Below are 21,630 nucleotides of genomic sequence, written 5' to 3' on the forward strand. Positions count from 1 at the left end.
GTACAGCTACTCTGTAAATAAACCTCACCTGGCTGAGCTGCAGTCTCGGGTGGTGTGTGCATCCATGGGCCTGGAGCGAGCTGGAGAGATGCTGGACAAGAGCTCTGCTCCATTTCTTCTCTTCTACCCTCACCAGCGTATCCAGAGGATCTTCCTGCCCTGCCTGGTGCTGTCCCCATTACCTAGGGCTGTGGAGGGCAATGACCAGCCCCTGCATGCAGTTTCTGCCATTCCCACTCCTAGAAAAGCTTTGCCCACACATTGCTGGGCTCTTGCTCTCCCGTGGGAGCAGCCCTGCCAGGGACAGAGGGGCACAAACACCTGCTAGGAACAAGCTCTTTTATTCAGACTGACTGCAGGAATTAGTAACTTGCTTTCATTATTCACTATATCAATGCTGAAACAGTCCCTCAGGACAGGAGAGGGTCTTGATTCCACATCCAGGTGCATCCTTGGTGCAGGAGCATTGTGTGCTGAACAGGCAGCATGGGTCCCTGCTGCTGGAAGAGCAGGAAGGTTCCTGCCAGAGGCAGCATCAGAAATGCTAGTCTTTTCCCTTTGGAGAACCGTAAAAATTGGAGTGAAACCGCAAAATCAGGCTGGAGGCCCTTGCAAACTGTCCTTCCAGCAAGGCCACCCTCCAGGGAGAATTCTGTCTGCCCAGCTCATCACAGCTTCTCCAGCCTCTGTGGCTTTTGGGGCAAGCAGCAGCACAAAAAGGCCATATCAAGACCTAAGGCACCTGCTGGAGCTGCCCCTAAAGCAGTGAGGATTTCCTGTGTATCTGCCAGGAACTGGCCAGGGCTGAAGGCCTTCACACAGCCCTGTCCTCTCCAGGGCGAGCACCATCCTTCGTATCACATCCCACAACCTCCACAGAGAAACCGCCCGTGTCCACCTCGATGCTGTGGATGCTGAAGTTGCCCAGCCCCTAGAAAAATAATAAAGAGCCACTGGTTGGGACAGGAGCCAGCGAGGGACCTGTTCTCACCTCCGAGGTCCCAGGGAGGGCACTGGGACAACCAGCCATCACCTCCCACGCGCGGTGGGGCGAGATGCTCCTCACGCTCTCTTACATAAAGCTCCTGCAAACCGCCCGTGACAGTGAACCTCCCGGGAGCTCACACCTCACCTCGGTGCCAGCCAGGATCTGCTGCAGAGCCTCTCTTTGCCGTGGGGCTTTGGTTAAGACGTAAAGAAAGCCGCCGCCGCCGGCCCCGGCCAAGCACTGCCCGTGGACGTGGGGCCGGAGAGCGTCCATCATGTGCCCCACGGCCAGCGGCTCACACCCAGGGGCCATGACCTTCTTCTGCTGCCAGTAGCGGTCCAGACACTTGCCAATGAGCGCCAGGTCACCTGCAGGGAAGGGGAGATTGCAAATTACTTGTCTCCGCTTCTCGCCCGAAGGGCAGAAACCTGTCTCTGCCTCTCCTGCTCAGCACAAGATAAATTCTGCCTTCTCCTCTCCCCAGTTCCTCCCAGCTCTGCCTGCCAAGCAGGCAACCCCAGCCCTGTCACATTGCTGTTTATTTTTAATCCTCCACAGGGGGAGGATTTGCTTGCTTTAATGCTCTGGCTTCCTCTCCACAGCACCCCAGCAGCCAAGTGAACCCGCTGCACAGGCCAGGAATGGCCCTCAGCCCTGTCACCGATGGCTCACAGAAAATCAGCCAGACTCAGCATGTCTAACCCTCTCTTCCTCAAAAATCTTTGTTCAAGCCTGAATTTGGGGGCATTGCCTGGCGAGGGTGTGTCTGGGGGAGGATTTGAGACTTTTGCAGCTGCTAGAGCCTGCACCCATCAGCCTTTGCCCCCTCCAGGACTGCACAGCCTCTCCACAGGGAAGTTTGTGTTTCTTCAGCTGTTAAAAGGGCTGGCTTGGCACAGGGAAGGGGATTCACACCTTGCCTCAAGGCCTGGGCACACTCCTCAGCGTTGCTCACCAGCGCATCAGTGTTCTGCACGATGGAGGGCAGCCTGGCGTACCAGTTCCTCACCACGTCCTGCAAGAGGCCACAATGTCCCTGTCACCATCCCCCTGGCTTCGGCAGCACCTGGGGACGTAATGCTGCACCCACAGCCTTGGGTGTCAGCTCCCACTGGGGTGGCAAAGCTCTGCACCAGTGAAGGGGACAGGCACCAGAGGCCACAGGGGGAGCAGAGGCCAGAGCCTGTGACACCCAGGGGCACACCCAGGCTTTACCTGGAGCAGGTTGCGGGCCAGGCGAGTCTTCCCCGTGTACACCAGCAGCAAGTGATCACTGAGGGTCTGGGTAAAACCGTCAGGCACCGGGATCTGCTCCACTTCCACCCTGAGGGGCAACTGGGCCTTCGACCTTCCGATTTTGATGCCAGGGACGAGCCCACCAACCTGGTCCTGCCAACCACCACCTGCAGGGCAGAGGGTCCTCAGCCGCCGCTGGGACCCCCACCCCGTGGCCCAGCTGCTCCCCCAGGCCACTCACTACCTGTCGTGAGCCTCTGCTCCAGGTGCAGCACGGCGTGGATGAGGGACTCGGTGCTGGCAGCCTTCCCAGCCGCCCGGTACAGCGATGCCATCACCGCTCCCGCCAGGATGCTGCTGGTGCCTGCAGGGAGCACAGGCAGGGCAGTGAGGCACCGTGTGTGCCCTAAGGGTGGGGAGCAGCAAGGGGGATGCCCCATCCTGGTGCTGGCGACTCTCTGGCGCAGGAGGGACTGCCCAGCCCTTTCCTTGCAGACTTACCCAGGCCAGACCCGTGGGGCAGCGTGGACCAGGTGTGCACTTCGAAGCCACTCCCAAAACTCTCCATCAGCTGGACCCGCAAGGGTTTCTGTGAGGGGAACTGCACGACCTGGGTGCAGATGAAGGCAGCTTTGAGCAAGGCTCCTGAAAACGAGAGGAGGCAAAGCTGATGCCTGCTGTGCTACCTGCTGCCTCATCCCATTGTCCCCAAAAACCCTGACACCAAGAGGCCATGGCAGGTGCAGAGCCGGGCTGTGCAGCCAGGGACACCTCACCTGGTGCGTGTGGCTGGCAGTAATCCTGCAGGTGCTCCAGCTCCCGGCACACCAGCTCTGTCACCGCCTGGCTCGGTGGGGCCCCGCTGAGGCTGACGAGGCGCAGCTCCGGCGCGGGGATGCGCCGCACCCGGGCACCGATGGGCCGGCACCCGTCCACCAGCACCGCCACGTCCACCACGGCCCCCCCGTGCTCGTAGGTGATGGGGGGGGTGTCACTCCAGCCACCTGCCAAGGCTCAGCATCAGCCCCTCAGAGCACCCCGACTCCTTTTTCCCCAGCACCACAGGGGTGAGACATGGATCATCTGACTGGGAAGGAGACACGGATCACCTGACACTCACCGGAGAGGTCCAGGCGGGCCGGACAAGCCACCTGCACCCAGTGCCCCAAGGGTGGCAGCTCTGCCTGCCCCACGGTGACAAACTGGCACGAGGACATCACCGCCTGCCGGACCAGGATTTGCTCGGCCCCCTCGTAATGCCGAGCCGCTCTCACCAGCAGAGCCGGCCTGGGATGAGAGGGGTGCTGAGCCCACCGCCACGTCTCCACGACTGCACTGGTGCCTGGGGAGGGGCAGCTGCCGCTTGCCAGCCCCAGCCTCACCGGCTCATCCATTTCTGCCGCTCGGCAGCCAGCTCCCGGACACCGCTGGCAACGTCCCCGCGCTCCAGGCACCCAAAAGCCGAGGCCCACTCCCTGTTGGCAGCAGGGCCGCTCCGCAAGCCCCCTTCCCCTCGTGCCATGCAGCCCAGGACCTCGGCGATGCAGGCGAGCGCTCGTGCTGCAACGCCAGCGTCACCGGCCGTGGAGGCAACTAGAAAATAGAATTAAAGAAGGCTGCAGGTCACCCCAAACCAGCCCACTTCTGCCATAGGCCGACTCCAGGGGAGCGGGACTCAGATGGCTTGTGCCCACTCAGGCTTGTTGGATGCCCTGTGGGTGCACCCCCATGGGTTCCTGCAATAGGTGGGGTCACTGAAGGGGGTGGGGAGCACCGAACGGTCCAGATAGCCAGAGATGCAGCTCATGTGAGTCCAGCTCACCTTCATCCAGCGTGCCCAGCACGGCCTCATGGTAGCCCTCGTGGACGGCACTACGGGCCAGCGGCAGGAGGCTGCTGTCCTGGCGCCCCAGCAGCACCCGCCGCACCTTGCGCTGGCCCTGCAGGAAGAAAAGGGCCTGGCGGGTGCCCAGCTCGGCCGCCGTGTCCAGGCAGGGCAGCAGCTCCTGCCAGGACATGCGCCAGGCCGTCCGCCAGCGTGCCAGCCGCTCGCCCGGCACCGCGGCCGGGGCCAGCAGCCACAGCACGTCCTGCAGCCCCAGCGCCTCGCAGGCGTGCAGCACCGGGAACAGCCGCGCGCTCAGCAGGCAGCGGCTCCTCCGCGGCGCCTCGGCGTCCCAAAGGTCCCCTTCCCTGATGGAGGGAGAGCCCATCAGCACTGCCCTGCGGCTCCAGAACACCTTCCAGGAGGGGAGCAGGGATTCAGGATGGGCTGGGGTGGCCGTGACACCTCCCACTGCAGCTATCCCCACGGGAGCTGGGTCTCCTGTCCCACCCTGGCACGCGGCACCTACCGTATGCCAGTGCGCTGGAAAAACTCAGGCCAGGGCACGTTCAGGTAGGTGGCCTCTTCCACAGGGCTCTGCAGGGGCACAGAGGGGCCGGTTACACCTTGGCTTGGAGGGGAGCCTCGTGCCCCCTCGCCGTCCCCGCACCTGCCAGTCGTCGAGGCGGCCGGTGAGAGTGAACACGCGGCAGGGCAGGTCACGCAGCCGGACGTGGTGGCCCTGCAGGACAATGTCACGCAGGGGACAGCCCCGCAGGGCTGGTGAGGAGCCCGCATCGAGGCCCGAGAGGAGGCAGCCAGGACCGATCTCCAGGGGACCCTGAGGAAGAGGCAGCAGAGCACGGAGTGGCACGGCTTGCCCCCAGACCAGAGCCAAATCCTGATCTTGGAAGGAGACGACCACCCCGGGAGATAAGGTGGAGCCAGCATAAGGCAGGTGGCAGAAAGACATAATTTGCTTCGTCACAGGGCTGTGAGGACATGGACTACAGAAATTCAGGTCAGGTGACAGCCTCCAGGGCTCTCAGCCCTCAAGGAGAGAGTCTGCCCTGATCCCCAGGGAGGGACAGCCTGGAGGTGACAGCCTTCTCCCCTTGGTTGTGGAGGTTGACAGCCACCAAAAGGCAGCCCTGAAGAGGAAGGGCACCCCAAATCTCACAGCTGTGGCTCCCCCATCCTAGCCAGCCCCACATCACCCTGCTGCCCTTTCAGTGCACTGGGAGCTCAGGGTCATTCCCACCACAGTCACGTACCTGGAGGTGACAGTGCTGGATGACACTGCCGGCTGCCAGCCCCACAGCTCCTTCCAGCAGGCAGTTGGTGACTGAAGAGCCATCCTCCAGGAGACAGGGCTGCTGCCGAGGGCACAGAGGCACGTGGGACCAGGGGCCAGGCACACAGCCCAGAGCAACCCCCAGAAAACGTGCATCAGCAAGGCTGGGGGTGGAAGCACATACATCCACGTGGGAATGGGCTGTCTTGCAGAAGCGGAGGTGACTGGCAGAGCCAGGCAAGAGAGTCAGGCTGCGGATGTGGTCACTTGCAGAGGTGGTCATGTAGTCGTAGGACGCATCAGGGATGCAGGCTGGGGGAGGCAGGAGAGATTTCAGCACACCAACAAACAGTGTGGGTGTGTTTGACACCCCCGTGAGCCCAGGACAGGCTGAACATCCCCAGCTGAAGGGGTGGGGAGAGAAGACCTGGGGACCTGCAGCTGTGGGGAGACACAGAGAGCTGCCAGGCCCTGACCAACCCATCCTTCCACACACAGGGGAAGAGGGCCTAGGGATGGGTCACATCACACACACTCACCACAGCACTGAATCACAGAATGGTTGGGGTTGGAAGGGACCTTAAAGATCATCTAGTTTTAACCCCATGGGCAGGGACACCTTCCACTAGAAGGTGGAAGGAAGCACTCACCCATGCTAAGAGGGAAGCCACGGAGAGCTGTCCACAGCACGGAGCGGGCGTTCCTCACGCTGGCATCGCTGCCACCCTTCACAAAATCCTCCTCTGTCATCCCCCCTGCCATGCTCAGCACGATGTCAAAAAAGAGGGAGAGCTGGGGAGAGAAGGGATGTGTCAGGTGCAGCCACCCTGACCCCCACCCTACTACTGGGTGCTCCCTCCCACCATTTCTCCCACTCAAATCTGGCACTGTGGGTGCAAACAGACCCTACAGAGATGCCCAGGAGAGGCACCCCTGTAGCAAGGGGTCCCGTCCCCCGTGGAGGGACTGTCACCTGGATGGGAGGTGCCCCTGAGTCCAGCCCCATGTAGGTACAGGCATCCAGAGGAGAGATAACATGGGTGGCCAGAAGCTGCTCAGCAGCGTCCGAGGAGAAGAAAACAATCCCACAGACCTGTCAGGGCACAGCAGGGCTGAGGCTGCAGCTGTGGTGACACAAGGGATGGTGCTGGCAGGGTCACCAATGCCCAGGTCACACCGTACCAGCGGGACGGTGCCATCAGGTCCTGCACACTGCTGGATCTGGGCCTCTGTGCCTTTGTAGATGATGTCACGCACCAGCCCCTGTGAGTGAGAACACCCCAATGAGCTCCTCAGGGAGCCCCAAGCCAAGCAGCCACAGCAGTGCTGGGACCGCAGCAGCCAAGGGGTGAAGGGGTGGGGACCTCCAAGGAATGTCCCTTGAAGGGTGAGCTGCCACCGACCTGCTCATCAGCGAGGTAGACCCCGTGGTTCCTGGCATACACCGGGCTCCCGGGCACTGCGATCACTCTGACGCCCTGGAAGCCATCCCAGCTGATCCCTGGGGAGAAGGACAGAGACCAGTGCCCACTGGGGCAGTGCACGTACCCACACTGGGCACAGCTGCCTGAAAACTGGGCCCACGGCAGAGGAGGTGACATCAGCATCCAGCCTGGGCCACCTTACAGGTGCTGCCAACCACACACGGGACAGGAATGCTCGAGCACCCACACCCTCATGGGAGCACGGTGCGGGCTGAACCAGCCGTGCTGCTGGCTCAGAACCCTGTCCCAGGGCAAAGCAGGAGCTGGAAGCAAGGCTGCTATTCACTGACCTGGTGCCGAGGGCACGGTGAGGAGCATGTCGGTGCTGCAGACCCAGACGCCGGGCGGGGAGCCCACACAGAGCTGCTGAGAGAAGGGCCACGTGCCCAGGGATGGCAGGGAAGGGGCTCAGCCCTCGCGGGGCACCCAGCACCCCTCCCAGCCTGCTGGGAGCCCAACCCACCCCCAGGGCCCCATCCCCAGGCCACACGGACCCGGTGTGTCATGGTCCCCAGCAGGCTGTCCAGGTTGCAGACCAGCGCCTCGGCCGGGGCGCCGGGCTCCTCCGCGGGCAGGCAGGTGAAGGCGCGGCCGCAGTCGTCGAAGGAGAAGTCGCGGCCCTGGTGGGACGGAGAACGTGGCGGGGTCACCGGGAGGGAGCGGGTGCAACGGGGGGGTCCCACGCCGGGCTGCAGGTCGGTCTCACCATGTGCAGGATGAGGATGCGGGCGTCCCTCAGCACGTCAGCGGTCACCACCTGGCAGGGGACAGCCAGGACAGTCAGGGGGGACGGCACAGACACTCCCCTCCCGCCCGAGGCTGCCCCAGCCCTCACCGTGCAGCCGGCGCGGGCGCTGAGGTGCTCGGCCGCCACCAGCAAGGCGTTCAGGGTGGCACCGCCGCTGCCCAGGCGGGCCCAGGGGTCCTCCACGGCCAGGAGCAGCGCGGGGGGCCGCGGGCCCAGCGCGCCCCGCAGCCGCCGCACCTCCAGCTCTGCCAAGCGAGAGGCGGGCGCCGCTGAGAGCCGGTCCCCGCCGCCCCGCCGCGGCGGGCAGGGAGGGAGGGAGGGCGCCCGCCCCGCCGCTTGCCTCGCTGCAGGGCGGACACGGCGCCCTGGCCGCGCCGGCAGGTGAGGAGGAGAGCGCTCCACTCCGCCGCCATGGCCGCCACCGCGGGGCCTGCCGGGACCTTTAGTCCAGCCCCCGCTGCCGCTGAGGAGCGCTGTGTTATGAGGGACTACAGCTCCCAGCGTGCGCTGCGGGCACGGGCCGCTTAAAGGCACAGCGCACTCAGGTGATGCTCCCCCCCCCCCCCCCCCCCCCCCCCCCAAATCCATCTCCCCCATCTCGCCACCCCAGGGGGCTTGCAAAGGGGGAAAGGGGGTTTTGGTGTTTTCTGACCTAAAATGGGTCCCGGCGCCGGCGCGCACCCCTAAGCGCCCTGGGTCATCCCTGTCACGAGCCTGCCCGGACTCAGCCCGGGTCCTCGCAGGGATCTCGGCAGCGAGGGGATGGGCGCGGGTGTCGGTGCCCACTGGGGGTCAGGGCGGGTACCCGGTGGGTGCTGGGGTGCGATCGAGGTCGGTACTGGGGGATGCCGGTGCGGCGGAGTGGGTACCGGGGTGGATAACAAGGGGTGGGTACTGGGGTACCGATGTCCCGGGCTGGGGACCGGGGTAGATACCAGAGATGCCTGAGAGCCGGGTGGGTACCGGGGATGCCAGTGCGCCCGGTGGGTACCGAGGCAGGTACCAGGTGGGTACCCGGGATGCCGGTGCGCCGGGTGGGTACAGGGATGGGAACCGAGGTAGGTACCGCGGTGGGTACTGGACTGGGTACCGGGAGTGTGCAGGGTGGTACCGATGCGCCGGGTGGGTACCGGGGTGGATGGATCCCGGTGGATGAGTACCGGGGGCTGAGTACCGGGGATGCCGATGGGGGCTGGGGGATGCCGATGTGCCGGGGTGAGTACCGGGCTGGGATCCCGGAGATCCCAGTGCGGCGGGTGGGCGCAGGCGGTCCCGCTCTCCTCCTACAAGTCCCACAAGCCCCTCCGGGAGGCCAAGGACTACATCTCCCAGGCTGCCGGGCCCGGCCCCCCGCCCCGCACGGCACGGCACGGCCCCGCACGGCGCGGAGGGCGGTGGCGGCGGCGCCCGGGTGAGCCCGGCGGCGGGGCCGTGCCGGAGCTGAGCCAGGTACCGCGGCGGGGACGGGCCCGGGGCGGGGGTGCGGGCACGGCTCGGCTCGGCTGGGCTCGGCTCGGGGCACCGGTGCCGGGGAGGCGGCGGGGATGGCGGGCTGCGGCGGGGGAGCCTGACCGGGAGCTGCCCCGGTGCTGCGGGCTGGTCCCGGGGCTGGGGGCTGGCCCCGGGGAGCATCCACAGGGGGTGCGTTGGGCTCAGCCCCGGCGTGGTGGTCGCGGTTGTTGGCCCCGCTCCTCGGTGCAGGTCCCGGTGCCGGCGGCCGGTCCCGCTGCTGGGAGCACCCACCCGGGATGCGGTGGGTGCTGAATAGCCCCGGGAGGATGCGCTGCCCCGGGGTGCTGGCCTCGAATCCGGGTGCAGGTGCGGGTCCTGGGTGCTGGTCTCGGTGCTGGGTGCTGGCCGCCGGGAGGATCCACCCGGGATGCAATGGGTTCGCACCCGTGAGGTTGCGCTGGCCCGAGGTGCTGGCCCGGGCCCTGCGGTGCTGGCCCCGGGGAGGATGCGCTGGCCCCGGCCGAGGGCTGCAGCTCCAGGGTGCTGCCGGGGAGGATGCGCTCGCACCGGGGAGGATGCTGGCCCTGGCAGGGGTGTCGGGGATGGGGCTGATGGAGCTGCTTCCCTCCAGCCCAGTGCCCCGGGATGCTGTGGGCAGAGCTGGGGTGGCCACAGAGGGGACCGCGGTGGGAGGGCTGTTTGGGGGTGACCCCGGTCCCCAGCAGTGCTAGTGTGAGGTCCCTCAGCAGCAGTGTGACACATGGCTGTGTGACACATGGCGTCCATTGCATAGGTAGTGGCTGCCAGGATTTCACAAGCAGCCTCAGCGTCCCTGGGGACAGGGTAGGAAACTGTGTCACGGAGCAGGGGATGTCCCTTGCCTGCTGCTGTTTGTGTGTGGGGCGCCAGCACGGGCACTGGTGCGAGATCTCATTGGTGTGCCTGTCCCAGTGTTTTGTGGTGTTTCCCTGGCTGAGGCACGGCTGCCAGAGTGGAATTGGTGCCAGAGCCTGGATTTCAGGGCCTGGCGATGCAAGGGGTCCCCACACGTGCCAGGGGCTCGGGTGCTCCTGGCGCAGGGGAAAGGCAAGGTTTTGCTCAGGCTCCAGCTGCAGAGTCAGAGCACTTATCCCAAAGCTCCCAAATATTTCCCTGGAGCAAGGGCTTCCCATCCCAGCAGGAGAATTTTTAGGGGGGAAGACATCACTCCGGCAGTGTGCAAGCTCAGACTGGAGGAAGGGCCGCGTCCCCTCCTGCTGCCAACAATCATAACACGTGGCTGGGGGGGAACCAAATCACACCAAACCCCCAAAACTTGCTGAGATTCCCTCTAGGAAGACGCGTGGGCTGATGGAGGCAGTTTTGCCCCGCATTATGTGGCATTCCCCCGTTCCCATCCCTGAGCGGCCGAGGGCGGTGAGCGCCGACGGGAAGTTCCTCAGCGCTTTGGGCTTGGTTTTCCTTGTTCTTCTCCTTCTGTCAGAGCCAGAGGTCGCGGCGGCAGCTCGGGGGAAGCTCGGGCTTGGGGGGGGGGGGGGGATTGCCTCGCCCGCCGCCCCCACCCCGCCCCAGCCGCGCGCGTGCCCGTCTGTCCGTCCGTCTGTCTGTCTGTCTGTCCCCATGTGGCAGCGAGCGGCGGCCCCGCTGCCGGTGGTGTGCGGCAGCTGCCTGTCAGGAGCGTTTCCCTCTCCTCCGAGCGGCTCATGGCGGTTCTCGGGAGCGGCGGGTTCGCGCTCCGCTCGCCGCCCACGCCTCGCCGGCGCCGGAGGCAGGCGGGGAGAGCCCGGGCAGCCGCTCGCTGGGGGAACGCTTGGGTTTTCATGCCCAAACAAGCCCCGAACCGCCGCTTTTTTCGGTGAATGGGCTCTGGCGGTGCCGAGGGCGCGATGGTTTCGCTGCGGGCTCTCGGCGCGCCCGATGCTGCCCAGCTCGGCACAACGAGGTCCCGGCGGCTCCGCGGCTTTCCTCTGCTCCCGCTGCATTGAATTCTTGCACGAGTGCGAACTGCTAATTGCTCTCTTGGCCGGCTTCAGTGCTTACTCGCGAGCCGGGATTTATCAGAGCCCGCTGGACCCCGGGGGCTTGGGATGTGGTGGGAGAGGCTGGGAACCTCCTCTCCCTGCCCTGCTCCTCCGGGACCCTCCTGGCTTCATGTTGCTCTTTGCCGTCGGTATCTTCCATAAGCTTTTTTTTTGGAAGATGCAAGAGATTTAGGTCCCAGCTCTATGGCAAAGTTCCCAAAGACACCCCCAAAACTGCACGCGGATAAGTGATAAATACATATAAAAAATTTATATCATCTATCTATATATCTGCATTGTGATATATGGATTATTTTTTTTTCTTACTGGAGGGCTGGTTCAGTGCTGGGGATCTAAACCTCCTCAACAACCGCTCTTGGGAAACCAGAACAAGCTGCAGTCACTTTGCTCCGGGTGCCACCATGTCCCCACCAAAGGACTTTTGATCTGCAGCAGTAATTGGGCTAATTAGGAAGCTGCAAATGCTCCCCCTTCTCCCCAGGTGTCTGAGCAGAGCCCCAGCCAGCAGAGAGAAGTCAGGGGCCCTCACCAGTGGAACTGCTCTAATTTTACATTTAATGGGAGTCCCTGGCTGTAACTGGGCTGTGCTGGGATTGATGGCCTCTGGCCTGGGAGGCCCATAACTTCCCTGTGATGAAATCTCATAGGTACAATTTCCCTGATGACATAAAAGGCCTCTGGCTGTTGCCTGCAGGCAGAGCAAACCTGGGTGTTTACCCACAGCGTGGGCCGAGTTTGCAGTTCTCAGCTCGGGCTGTGCCCCGGGGGAGAGAGGGCAGCTGTGGGTCACAGCACCCATCAACCAGCCCTCCAAAGCCAAAGGAAAGCCTTTGGGGGTTTCCACTGCCTGCCAGCCTCGGTGCTGATGAGACCCAGGGCGGAGGAAAGGAAAGTGCAGGGGGGCCCCATGTCCCTGCTCACCTTCTCTGGGCAAAGGGCCACAAACGGCAGCAGCGGCGGTGCCTCCCTGGTGCAGCATCCACCCGTCCCGCACTCCTGCACATATTTTCCTGGTGAGGCATCAGGCACAAACCTGAAGGGTCCAGGCTGGTAAAAGGAGCAGCGGTGGTGGAGGGAGAGTGGTTCCTTCCCCGCAGCCAGCGGGGACACTCGGGGTGCTGCTGGCGGCTCACGGGGTGCTGCGGTGATGGATTTGGGAGCAGAGGCCCTGCCCGTCCTGGGGGAACATGTCTGTGGTGTGGCCACGTCCTTGCAGGGACCTGAGGAGGGAGGGAGGCTGATTCAGGGGTGTCTGTGGGATGCAGCCCTGCTGCACCAGGCAGGGAGGGGGACACAGGCCAGGCAGACTGTGCTGATCCCAGTCTGCAGCTGTGGGAGGGTGAGGTGGAAGTGTGGCTGGCAGCGGGCAGCCAACTCCCCTTGGAGCCAGATGGCTTTGCACGGGGAGAGTGCCCACCCAGCATGGCCCCATCAGGCAGCTCAGGGTGTTGGAGCTGATGTAGTTCCCCAAGGGCTCCCACTGCGGTTGAGCCGAGGGGCTTGGGATGCTGCTGAACCAGTCCCTGCAAGGCCCATCCACCAGCAAGGGTGGGAGCCTTCTGTTCTGAGCTTTCCCACTGCTGGCACTCCCCTGTGCCCCCAGATCCCATAGGAAATGGCCTCAGCGAGGCTGGCTCCGTCCCAGCTCCGTGCTGGGGATTTGGTCTCCACGCTTGTTCCTGGCCTTATCCCAGCGCTGAGGGACAAACCCAAAATAACCCCTCCAGAGGCCAGGAACAAGGAAAGGCTGGAATTGCTGCTGTTGGCAACCAGGGGTGCAAGTAGGGTTTAAAACATGGGAAACCCAATTAACTTGGCTCCATTAGCTGATTGAGCTGGCTGATAAGAGTATGATTAATTAAAAGGATGAGGAATAAGTTACCAGGTCTTTGCTGCTGTCGGGATATGGCGATGGCTTAATGCATGAAATTGGCTTCTTCTCCTAATACCTGGTGCTCAGCTACCACTGGCCATCAGTCCTGCATGGCACTGATCCACAGCAGGGAGAAACATCCTTGTGCCAACACCGGGTCTCGCTCCCTGCTCCTCTCCCATCCAGCTTCCAGGGATGAAAAAAAATTCACGGGGAAAATATAATCCCTCTGGATGGGTGATGCAGGAGAGAACCTTCTTCATTACCTGTGCTGTTCTCTCCAGCTCTTGGTCTGGCTCTGGAAGGCCCGTGATGCAGAGGGACGGGGTACGGTCCCTTCCCGCGCCGCCCCCGGCAGATTCCCGCTCAGATTCCCGCTCGGCATTCCGGGCTAACAGGAGCTGACGTGGAGGCAAGCGGGGCGCGCTCCTCGGTGCTCTGCCCGTGGGGCTGCAACCTCCGGCGGCGCTCGGGCCTGGCAAGAAAGGAAATTAGAACAGTTTTATACATTTTTGTAATAATCCAGCTCGCTGAAGCTGGGTCTGAGACAAGGCCAGGTCACCGCTCGGTGTTTGTGCCTGGGGCTGAAGGAGGTGGGAGAAGACTCAGCTCACATCCACTCCTTCCCTGTCAAAAAAAAACCCCCAGTCCTAGCTCCCAGTTATTCCATCATGACAGCAGGAGAGAGGCTGGTCTGGTCCAAGGGGTCCCTGTGTGCTTCCCCCTCTTCCACCTGCAAGAGCCATGCACCGCTCTGGCACCTGGTCAAGGGTTTGGTGGTGGCAGAAGTGATGTCCCTGCACAGGGGCCATGGGGTGGGTGGCACCTGGTCACCTGCATTTCCTGAGGACTTCCAGGGGAATTTTCAGCCCTGTCATCTCTGGGAAGAGCAGCAGTTGGTGGGGGCAGTGCTGCCCCTGCTCCTCCACTCCCCTCCTCTCCCTGCCCCAAACAGGGTGACATCCTATCTCCCAGTGACAGCTCCTCCCTGTGCCCACCCTGCCGTTAACCAGCATGGAAATTGGTGCCAACAACCTCAGGATATCTTAGAAACGAGCAAACAAAGGCAAGAAGACCTAAAGACCGGGTGGGATGTGCCTGGTGGCATTACAGCTGATGGGGAAGGGACAGGCATCCTCCAGGCCCTGGGGCTGTCGGTCACATCTCTCCAGCACTTGTCCTGAAATGAAGGATTACATGATTGGAAAAAACCATCCAGCTGTAAAAGCAGCAGAGCAATTTGCTGGGACCTTTTAATAGCCTCGTTTCATTATCTCCCGCAATCAAAGAGAAACTTGTGTTTGATGAGCACAGGGTACTCAGGAGACAATTTAGGATCCTGGGGATGAATTTGGGAGTGGGAGGGTATTTAGTGGCATGGCTGGGTTGCTGGGCTTACTCACCACAGGAGAAATCCTGAAATCCCTTGTTATTTTAAGAAGGAAACATCAAAAATCTGGTGCCAAGTGCTCCTGCAGTGGGGTTTTATTTGTGGAGGCGGGTTGGGTTAGGATTGGGCAGGGAGGGCATGGAAATTGCAGGGGTACGTGTGGATGTGTGGGTGCCCTGTGCCTGCTGGGGGCTGTAAGGACCAGTGCAGATGGAAATAGCTGCCAGCTCCTGCTAGGAAAATGATGACTCAAACCAGCCGCTGGGATTTAAGGCTTCTTTTTACCGCGCATGAGCTGGGCTGGAGGGGGGGGTTTCCCCCCGCTGTGGTCGGGGGCAGTTCCGGGAGGCCCCGGGTCGGGGGGGGGGGACCAGCACAAAATGTGCTCCAGATGCTGCCAGGGCTGGGATGCATCAGGCAGGACCAGGCTGTGCTGGGGAGCCGGAAAGGGATTTCCCCCTTTTCACCAGGAACAAAAATAACACAGGCACACGTGATAGCTCATTTCCTTTAGCCTTTAAAAAGCCCCGTGGGATGGTGAGCGGCGGGAGCAGGGGAAGGGGATCTGCCCATCCTGCCTGGCGTCCCCTGCCACGTCGCAGCTGAAAAAAAGCACGAAAATCGCCTTTTACCTCCGAATCCTTCCAGTGTTGTGCATCTGGGGGGGGAATATACCTTTGTAGTGGCTTTATCCCAAACTCCCCTATATGCAAACCCTCCGTTTAACAGCCACCCTGCTTTTCCCTCTGGCAGCAACCCAAGGAACTCGTTGCAGTCACTTCTGGACATGTGTGTAGCATGTAGGTTTGTTTAAATGCCTCCCCCAGAGCCTGGGAAAGGACTTGGACTGGGATGTGCCCTTGGTTTTTGGCTCTTTCCTTTAAAGACTGTCACCACTTGAACAAATATTTGACAGTGGGTTAAGGATTTGGGCAGGAGGCATCTATGCAATGGGCTGGGGGAGACTTTGGGGTCCATGGTCTCCCCCCATCCCAAGGAGTTTTTTGGAAGGTGCAGCAGTCTCTGTCCCTGGTAAGGAAACCAGCGTCTTCCAGAGGATGTTTTTCCTAGGGAAGAGGCATCCTGGTGCCTGCTAGCTCCTAATTAGTGCTGCCAGCCTCATGCTGGCCTAGCTGGGGCCGGGGCTGAGCTGTGGAGATGATGCCACTGCAGGGTTTGGCCTTGGGGGGGGGTCATCCTCTCCCCACAAAAGGCCTGGAGGGGAGGTCACATCTCCATTCCCCTGAGACGCTGGATGCTGTCCCAGCTCAGTGACTGGGTTGAAAGAGGATTTTCAGCCTTTTTTTTTAAATTTGGCCAAGGAAGGGGGTCTGGCTTTGCCCTCCCCCCGGGCTCGGGGGGCTTGGCCGCCCCTCTCGTCCCTGCCCGGGCGCAGGCGCCGGCACCTCTGCCCTGGCTATTTTTACCCGCCGGGATCACGAGCGAGCGGGTGACCTTCCCCGAGGGATGCTGCCACTCGGGGTGGGGGGGGACAGTCCCAGCGCCGGTCCCCGGGGTGCCCGTCGGGCTGCGGAACAGTCGCTTCCCGGCTGCCTCGGCGAAGAGGGTTTTTTTGGAGGGGCCGCTCACGGCGTGATAGGGAAGGAGGATTGAGCCTACAGAAAGGAGCCCCTTGTTCGGCTCCGTGGGCGAGTTGGTGGCTGAGCCTTTGTCTGGCAGGGGCAGGGAGGGCACAGCCCGGGAGCTGCGGGGGTTTCCCCGGCACAGGCAGCAGTGCCGGCACCTCGGCTCCCTTCGCACCGTGCGCCGGCTCGTCCCCTTTGGGGATGGCTCGTACCCTGTGCCAGGGATGGCCCGGGAGCCCTTTTGTCGCGTTCGGTGGGGAATAAACTCCTCAGCCCCCGGCGCTCTCCTCCAGCCCCGCCGGCTGTGTCGCCGCCCCGTGACCCGCTGTCCCCTCCTTCCCGCTCCAGGCCGGTGTCGTGGTGGCCGCGTTCCCGAGCCAGGAGCTGCGGGCCCGGTGCCAGCGGATCAGCTAAACCCGGGGATGAGGAGCGCCGTGGCAGCTGAGCGCCAGCCGGGGCCGGGACCCGGAGGAGCCGCCGGGGCGCGGTGCCGCGGCTGAGCCCGGCCCAGCCGAGTCGTGCCCCGAGCCCCGCGCCGCCGGGGCCGGCAGCAGATGCTCCCTACCTGGCACTCGGAGCCACCGGGGGCCCTCGCCGCGGCTGAACAACGCGGATGGAAAGCTGCAGCCCAGCAGGTAGGAGCCCGGCGCGGTGGGTCACGGGGGGCTCTACATCACCCCGCTGCCGCGGCGGGGAGTTAAAGCTCTCGTTCCCGCAGGGAGCCTTGCTGGCCGGCTGACACCATCCCGCGCCCTATGCCCGCGCCCTGTGCCGGAGCGGGCGCCGTCCCCGGCTCAGCCACCCGCCGACCATGAAGTGCTCGTTGCGCTTCTGCTTCCTCTCGACCGCCTTCCTGCTCGTCTTCGTCATGTCCCTCCTCTTCACCTACTCCCACCACAGCATCGCCTACCTGGACCCCGGCGGGCTGGGCGGCATCCACCGGGTGAAGCTGGTGCCCGGCTACGCCGGAATGCAGCGGCTCAGCAAGGCGGGGCCGTACCCCCGGGGCTGCGCCTGCCGCCGCTGCCCCGCCGAGGAGCCCGGGGCCACCGACTGGTTTGACGGGCGCTACGACGGCAGCGTGTCCCCGGTGTGGACCAAGGAGAACATGGACCTGCCGCCCGACGTCCAGAGGTGGTGGATGGTGAGCACGGGGATGGGAATGCCGTGATGCGCTCTGGCACGGGGGGTCACTGGCTGATGCCCCCCTGCCTTCCTTCCCTCCTCCCTGCAGATGCTGCAGCCCCAGTTCAAGTCCCAAAACACCCACGAGGTCCTGAGCAAGCTCTTCCAGATCGTGCCAGGAGAGGATCCCTACCGCTCCCGTGACCCGCGGCGCTGCCGCCGCTGTGCCGTGGTCGGCAACTCAGGCAACCTGCGTGGCTCCGGTTACGGGCCGGAGATCGACGGGCACGACTTCGTCATGCGGTGAGGGAGGGTCAGGGAGCACTGCCGGGGGCACTGCCCACCCCCAGCCCCACGGGCAGCACAGGATGCTGGCACCTCCGGGTGCTGGGATGGGTCCAGTCCTTCCACCTTCCCTGGGCTGGCTGGGGGGGACCCTCCTGTCATCCTGGCACTCTGAGCATCAGCAGGCTGGGAAACTGCTCCTTGGCAGCATTCAGCAGCTCACGGGGGACATCCGTGTCACCTGCAAGGCACGGGGTGGCTGGGAGGGTGGTGTGACCTTCCCGGCTCTCTCCCCAGGATGAACCAGGCCCCCACAGTGGGTTTTGAGGGCGACGTGGGTGGTCGGACCACACACCACTTCATGTACCCCGAGAGTGCCAAGAACCTGCCCGCCAACGTCAGCTTCGTGCTGGTGCCCTTCAAAACCCTGGACTTGCTCTGGATCGCCAGTGCCCTGTCCACTGGCCAGATCAGGTTGTAAGTACCCAGTGGGCACCAGCAGCACCAGGCTGGTGACTCACCTACCTTGGGGACAGCTCCCCTGGGAGCAGTGGGTGTTCACTGGTTCCTCCCTCCCAGAGCATCCCTTGGCAGCTCAGGCTGGAGATGAGGGTGTGGGAGCCCTGAGATCTCACCTGCCTTTCCTCTTTTCCCAGCACGTACGCACCTGTGAAGCCTTTTCTGCGTGTGGACAAAGAAAAGGTACGGGGGGCTCATCCCCACAAGGGCCACGAGCACCTATTTGGTCACAGCCCCCGTTACCCCATCAGCCCCCAGGGTTCCCAGTGCTCCTTCCCGGGGTGCCAGTGCTGACAGGGGCTCCAGCACTAACCCCAGCCCGTCCTCCCAGGTACAGATCTACAATCCTGCCTTCTTCAAGTATATCCACGACCGCTGGACGGAGCACCACGGGCGCTATCCCTCCACTGGCATGCTGGTGCTCTTCTTCGCCCTCCACGTCTGCGACGAGGTAGGTGACGGCTCCTTCAGCTCCCTAAGGAGGGAGGTGGATTCTTTGGGTCCAACCGCAGCAGCGTTCACTTGCTCTGGTTGCCTGACACCACAGTGATGGGCACCCTGGAGGGGTGGGAAGGCTGTGCAGGGAGACAGGGAGGGGAAAAATCACCCTGGCATTGCGGCAGGTGCCCAGACAAGGGGGTCCCCCAGGCTGGGGATGGGTTCTGGCTCACTCCCTTCCTTGCCCCTGCAGGTGAACGTCTTTGGGTTCGGCGCCGACAGCCGGGGGAACTGGCACCACTACTGGGAGAACAACCGCTATGCGGGGGAGTTCAGGAAGACGGGGGTGCACGATGCCGACTTCGAGGCGCACATCATCGACATGCTGGCCAAAACCAGCAAGATCGAGGTTTACCGGGGCAACTGAGGGCTGTGCCGCCCCCGGCTCCCTGCTCTGCCGGGTCCTGCTGCCTGCGGGGGCAGAGGGCGAGGGTGTCCCCAGTGGCCTCGGGCGACGAACACCAAGTTGGGCGGCGCCGGTTCTGCGCCGCTGACAGAGCCACCCCGGCGATATTTGGTGCCTCCAGCAGCCAATCAGGTTCAGAGCTAAAGGAGACTTTTTGCTTTTTTTTTTTTAATAGTAATTATTATTATTATTATTAAGAAACCCAGCTGAGAAAGGATTTATAAACACAATCAGCGACTGACCAGGCGGCGGGGGCGGCCGCCTCGCATCTCTACAGTCAAACCAAATGCTGCTCTTTTTAAAACAAGACAACCCCCCACCCCGAAGCTGGGTGACTTTGGGGAACCCCTCGAGCACCAGCGTCTGGGCCGAGGGAGCCGCGGCGGCTGCGCAGCCTCACCAGTGGAACCGGCTGCTTCTTTCTTCCTTTATTTTGGGTTTTTGTTGTTTTGTTTTTTTCCCCTACCTGGGGCAGCCGATGCCTCGTTTCTCCAGAGAAGGCTCCCAGCAGAGGCAGGTCCCAGCACGTGGATCCGTGGTGGGGAGCTGGCAGCTGCAGGAAGCCGATCATTGCCGATGCTCCACTGCAGGGTGGTGATCACTGGCACAGCCGGGCTGGGAGGTGAAGAGGAGCCCTGACTTCAACACCCAGGATCCCTGCTCCTCTACCTGAGGACTGAGGAAGGATATGACAGATTTTGGGAGCGACTTGTGCAGGAGGCAGCTAAGAAACCCCCAGGAGCAGCAGCCCAGTCCCTCTGGCTGGGCTCTGGGAGCGGTTGCAGGATTCACAAGGCTGTGGGATGCAGCAGGGTCAAGGAGACAGGATTTCCTTCGTTTTCAGACTGGGAAAAAACAGATTAGAGATAGCTTTAGAGGGTGATTGAACCATGCTTTTGCTTTTGTGTTGCTCTAAAGAGCTCTGGTGAGAAGCTGAAATCCCAAAGTCTGCTCCATTTGCGAGGGTGGCGCTTGGTTTAGACCAGTCTGATACAGCTGGTGCCCTCAGGGTCCCCAGGGCTTCCCAGGCTGGACAGGCATGAGACAGAGAGATGCTGAAGGAAACTGCTTCCCCTGAGGTGTCATTAAAACCACTTTTCTTTGGGTCAATCAGATGGGTGGGGGTTTTTTTTTGGTTTGTGTTTTTTTGGTGTTTTTTTTTTTAGGAGGTGCTGGAAAGCTCAAGAAAAAGGCAATCATGGAAAAGGTCCCCCAGAGAGGGACCCTCCACCTGTGCAGCTGGTGCCAAGAGTGGGGTGGGGGCTGTGGGGTTGTGCCCAGCTGGGGAAGCCCTGCCCACACTGCCTGGTTGCAACAGTTGTTTGAGGAACAATCACCATAGGGGTTTTTTTGGGCTTTGAGGATTTTTACCCTTTTGTATCTGGCTTTTCTGTAGCAGCCTCTTCCCTGTTTCTCTGCTTCAGTTTGGTTGTTTTTCAGGGTTTTCTTCTCTTCTGTTTTTTTGAGGTTTCTCTCTGCAATCGTCAAACACGAGGGTGTGGGTTGGTCACCTGGAGCAGGCACTCAGGAGCCCCTGGGCTGGGGAAATTCAGCTTTTCTGTCCGCAGGGCTTTAGACCCTTGAGTTTTGTGGTGGGTGTTGGTAGGTGTGGAGCTGCCCCAGCGCTGGCAGCCCCGAGCCCCGGGGCACAGAGGCAGGTGGTGGCAGCAAGCCCTGCTCTCCACCTTCCTGGGTGGCTTTTTAGTTTTTGTCTGTTTTTTTAACGGGAAGAAAAGTAAAAAACCACAAAACCACAAGCAACAACGAGTGCCTTGACCATCTCCCATGGGCCCTGCCAGGCTGTGCCTGCTCCCATGCTGGCGGCAGGGACTTGGCCGACGTATCTGGCAGTTGTACCCACCTCCCTCCTCGCACCAGGCTGGATCTTAGTTGGGAAGAGAGGGGCACATCCAGGCCACTATACTGGTGGCTAGAAAGGCCAAATCTAGTGTGATGAGGCCAGACCAGCTCCTGTTAGAGCTGAGCAGGGCCCGGCCTGACAATCACAGGGTGAGCAGAGACGCCGGGTGCCGAGCCCGGGTACCAAACCCTGCAGCAGCGCAGTGCTGGCACCTGGCGAAGGGCGTGTTCGGGGCTGCCCTGACAGTATTTTTGGGGTTTTTTTTTTGCTAACTTCCTTCCCCTACCCCCTCTTTTTTTTGTTGTTGTTGTTGTTTTAATTATTCTATTATGTTTTATTTAAGCTGTCCCACTAGGACTGGCGAGCACTCGCGTTGGGCGGGCAGGGCCGCGGGCAGGAGCACACGCGGCCGGCGCACCACTGTACTGTACATAGAGGAGATGTAGGCAGAGGCTACGGGCAGGGGGGGCAGGCAGGGAGGGGGTGCCCAGGCTTGCCCACCTGGCAAAGGTTAGTCTGCATCACGCGGTGCCTGATCCGAGCACCCATCGCCTCCCGCCCCGCCGGGACCGGGAGAGGCCAGTGCTCTGAGCGAGGGCTAGGAGCAGGCGGGCAGCTCAGCCCGTAGCCTCTGTGTACATGGGTACTTCTGCACACAACTGTCTTAAAAACAACTGTTTTTTTTAAAGGTCAATAAAAACCATGCATCAAATCTGCTCGGGGGTTTTGGTCTGGTAGCCCTGGCTGCTGTGCCTTTGCCTGCGCCCAAACCCGGTCACGAGAGGAGGGAAAGGGAATGGGAGGGTTGGTGGGGCCCAGGTGCTCTGCTCTCCCCTTCTCTCCTGGGCCAGATATCAGCCACCATCTGTGGGTAATCCCCTCCACTGGGGCAGGAGCAGAGCCTGGCCCCAAGCCGCCCTGGGTGCCCAGCAGCAGAGCCCTGGCACAGCCCCTCTGGCCAGACCCCCGTGGTTGGTGATGGCACTGCTCACCCTGACCCCACACTCGTGTCCCAACC

The 21,630-nt window shown here is 62.3% G+C and overlaps 2 protein-coding genes and 1 long non-coding RNA gene across 4 annotated transcripts; 1 reads left to right on the forward strand and 2 right to left on the reverse strand.

Moving 5' to 3' along the window:
• Positions 1-703: 703 nt before the first annotated feature.
• FUK (fucokinase) lies at positions 704-11,009 on the reverse strand. The gene is made up of 24 exons (XM_027698264.1): positions 10,590-11,009; positions 8,567-9,570; positions 7,663-8,098; positions 7,534-7,584; positions 7,322-7,447; positions 7,118-7,190; positions 6,747-6,844; positions 6,526-6,606; positions 6,317-6,436; positions 5,994-6,135; positions 5,528-5,655; positions 5,324-5,425; positions 4,720-4,890; positions 4,579-4,646; positions 4,047-4,417; positions 3,607-3,817; positions 3,345-3,511; positions 3,001-3,228; positions 2,726-2,869; positions 2,469-2,588; positions 2,204-2,391; positions 1,904-2,003; positions 1,133-1,356; positions 704-931 (listed from the first exon to the last, which is right to left on the reverse strand). The coding sequence occupies exons 1-24, from the start codon at positions 11,007-11,009 to the stop codon at positions 815-817; spliced, it is 4,890 nt and encodes a 1,629-aa protein (XP_027554065.1). The 3' UTR covers positions 704-814.
• On the forward strand, positions 8,984-21,324 carry ST3GAL2 (ST3 beta-galactoside alpha-2,3-sialyltransferase 2). The gene is made up of 8 exons (XM_027698296.1): positions 8,984-9,024; positions 16,267-16,553; positions 16,637-17,062; positions 17,153-17,346; positions 17,626-17,805; positions 17,985-18,030; positions 18,179-18,298; positions 18,539-21,324. The coding sequence occupies exons 3-8, from the start codon at positions 16,730-16,732 to the stop codon at positions 18,710-18,712; spliced, it is 1,047 nt and encodes a 348-aa protein (XP_027554097.1). The 5' UTR covers positions 8,984-9,024; positions 16,267-16,553; positions 16,637-16,729; the 3' UTR covers positions 18,713-21,324.
• On the reverse strand, positions 11,171-13,283 carry LOC113974807. 2 transcript variants are annotated; one of them, XR_003536648.1, is made up of 3 exons: positions 13,209-13,283; positions 12,103-12,289; positions 11,171-11,211 (listed from the first exon to the last, which is right to left on the reverse strand). It is a non-coding gene; the product is annotated as an uncharacterized LOC113974807 (long non-coding RNA). The 2 variants fall into 2 exon arrangements; XR_003536647.1 differs by having other exon boundaries at positions 11,191-11,211; positions 11,991-12,289.
• Positions 21,325-21,630: the final 306 nt, after the last annotated feature.

This window comes from Neopelma chrysocephalum, unplaced genomic scaffold (genome assembly GCF_003984885.1).
Source record: "Neopelma chrysocephalum unplaced genomic scaffold, ASM398488v2 Primary Assembly neopelma1_125, whole genome shotgun sequence".
Classification (NCBI taxonomy): domain Eukaryota; kingdom Metazoa; phylum Chordata; class Aves; order Passeriformes; family Pipridae; genus Neopelma; species Neopelma chrysocephalum.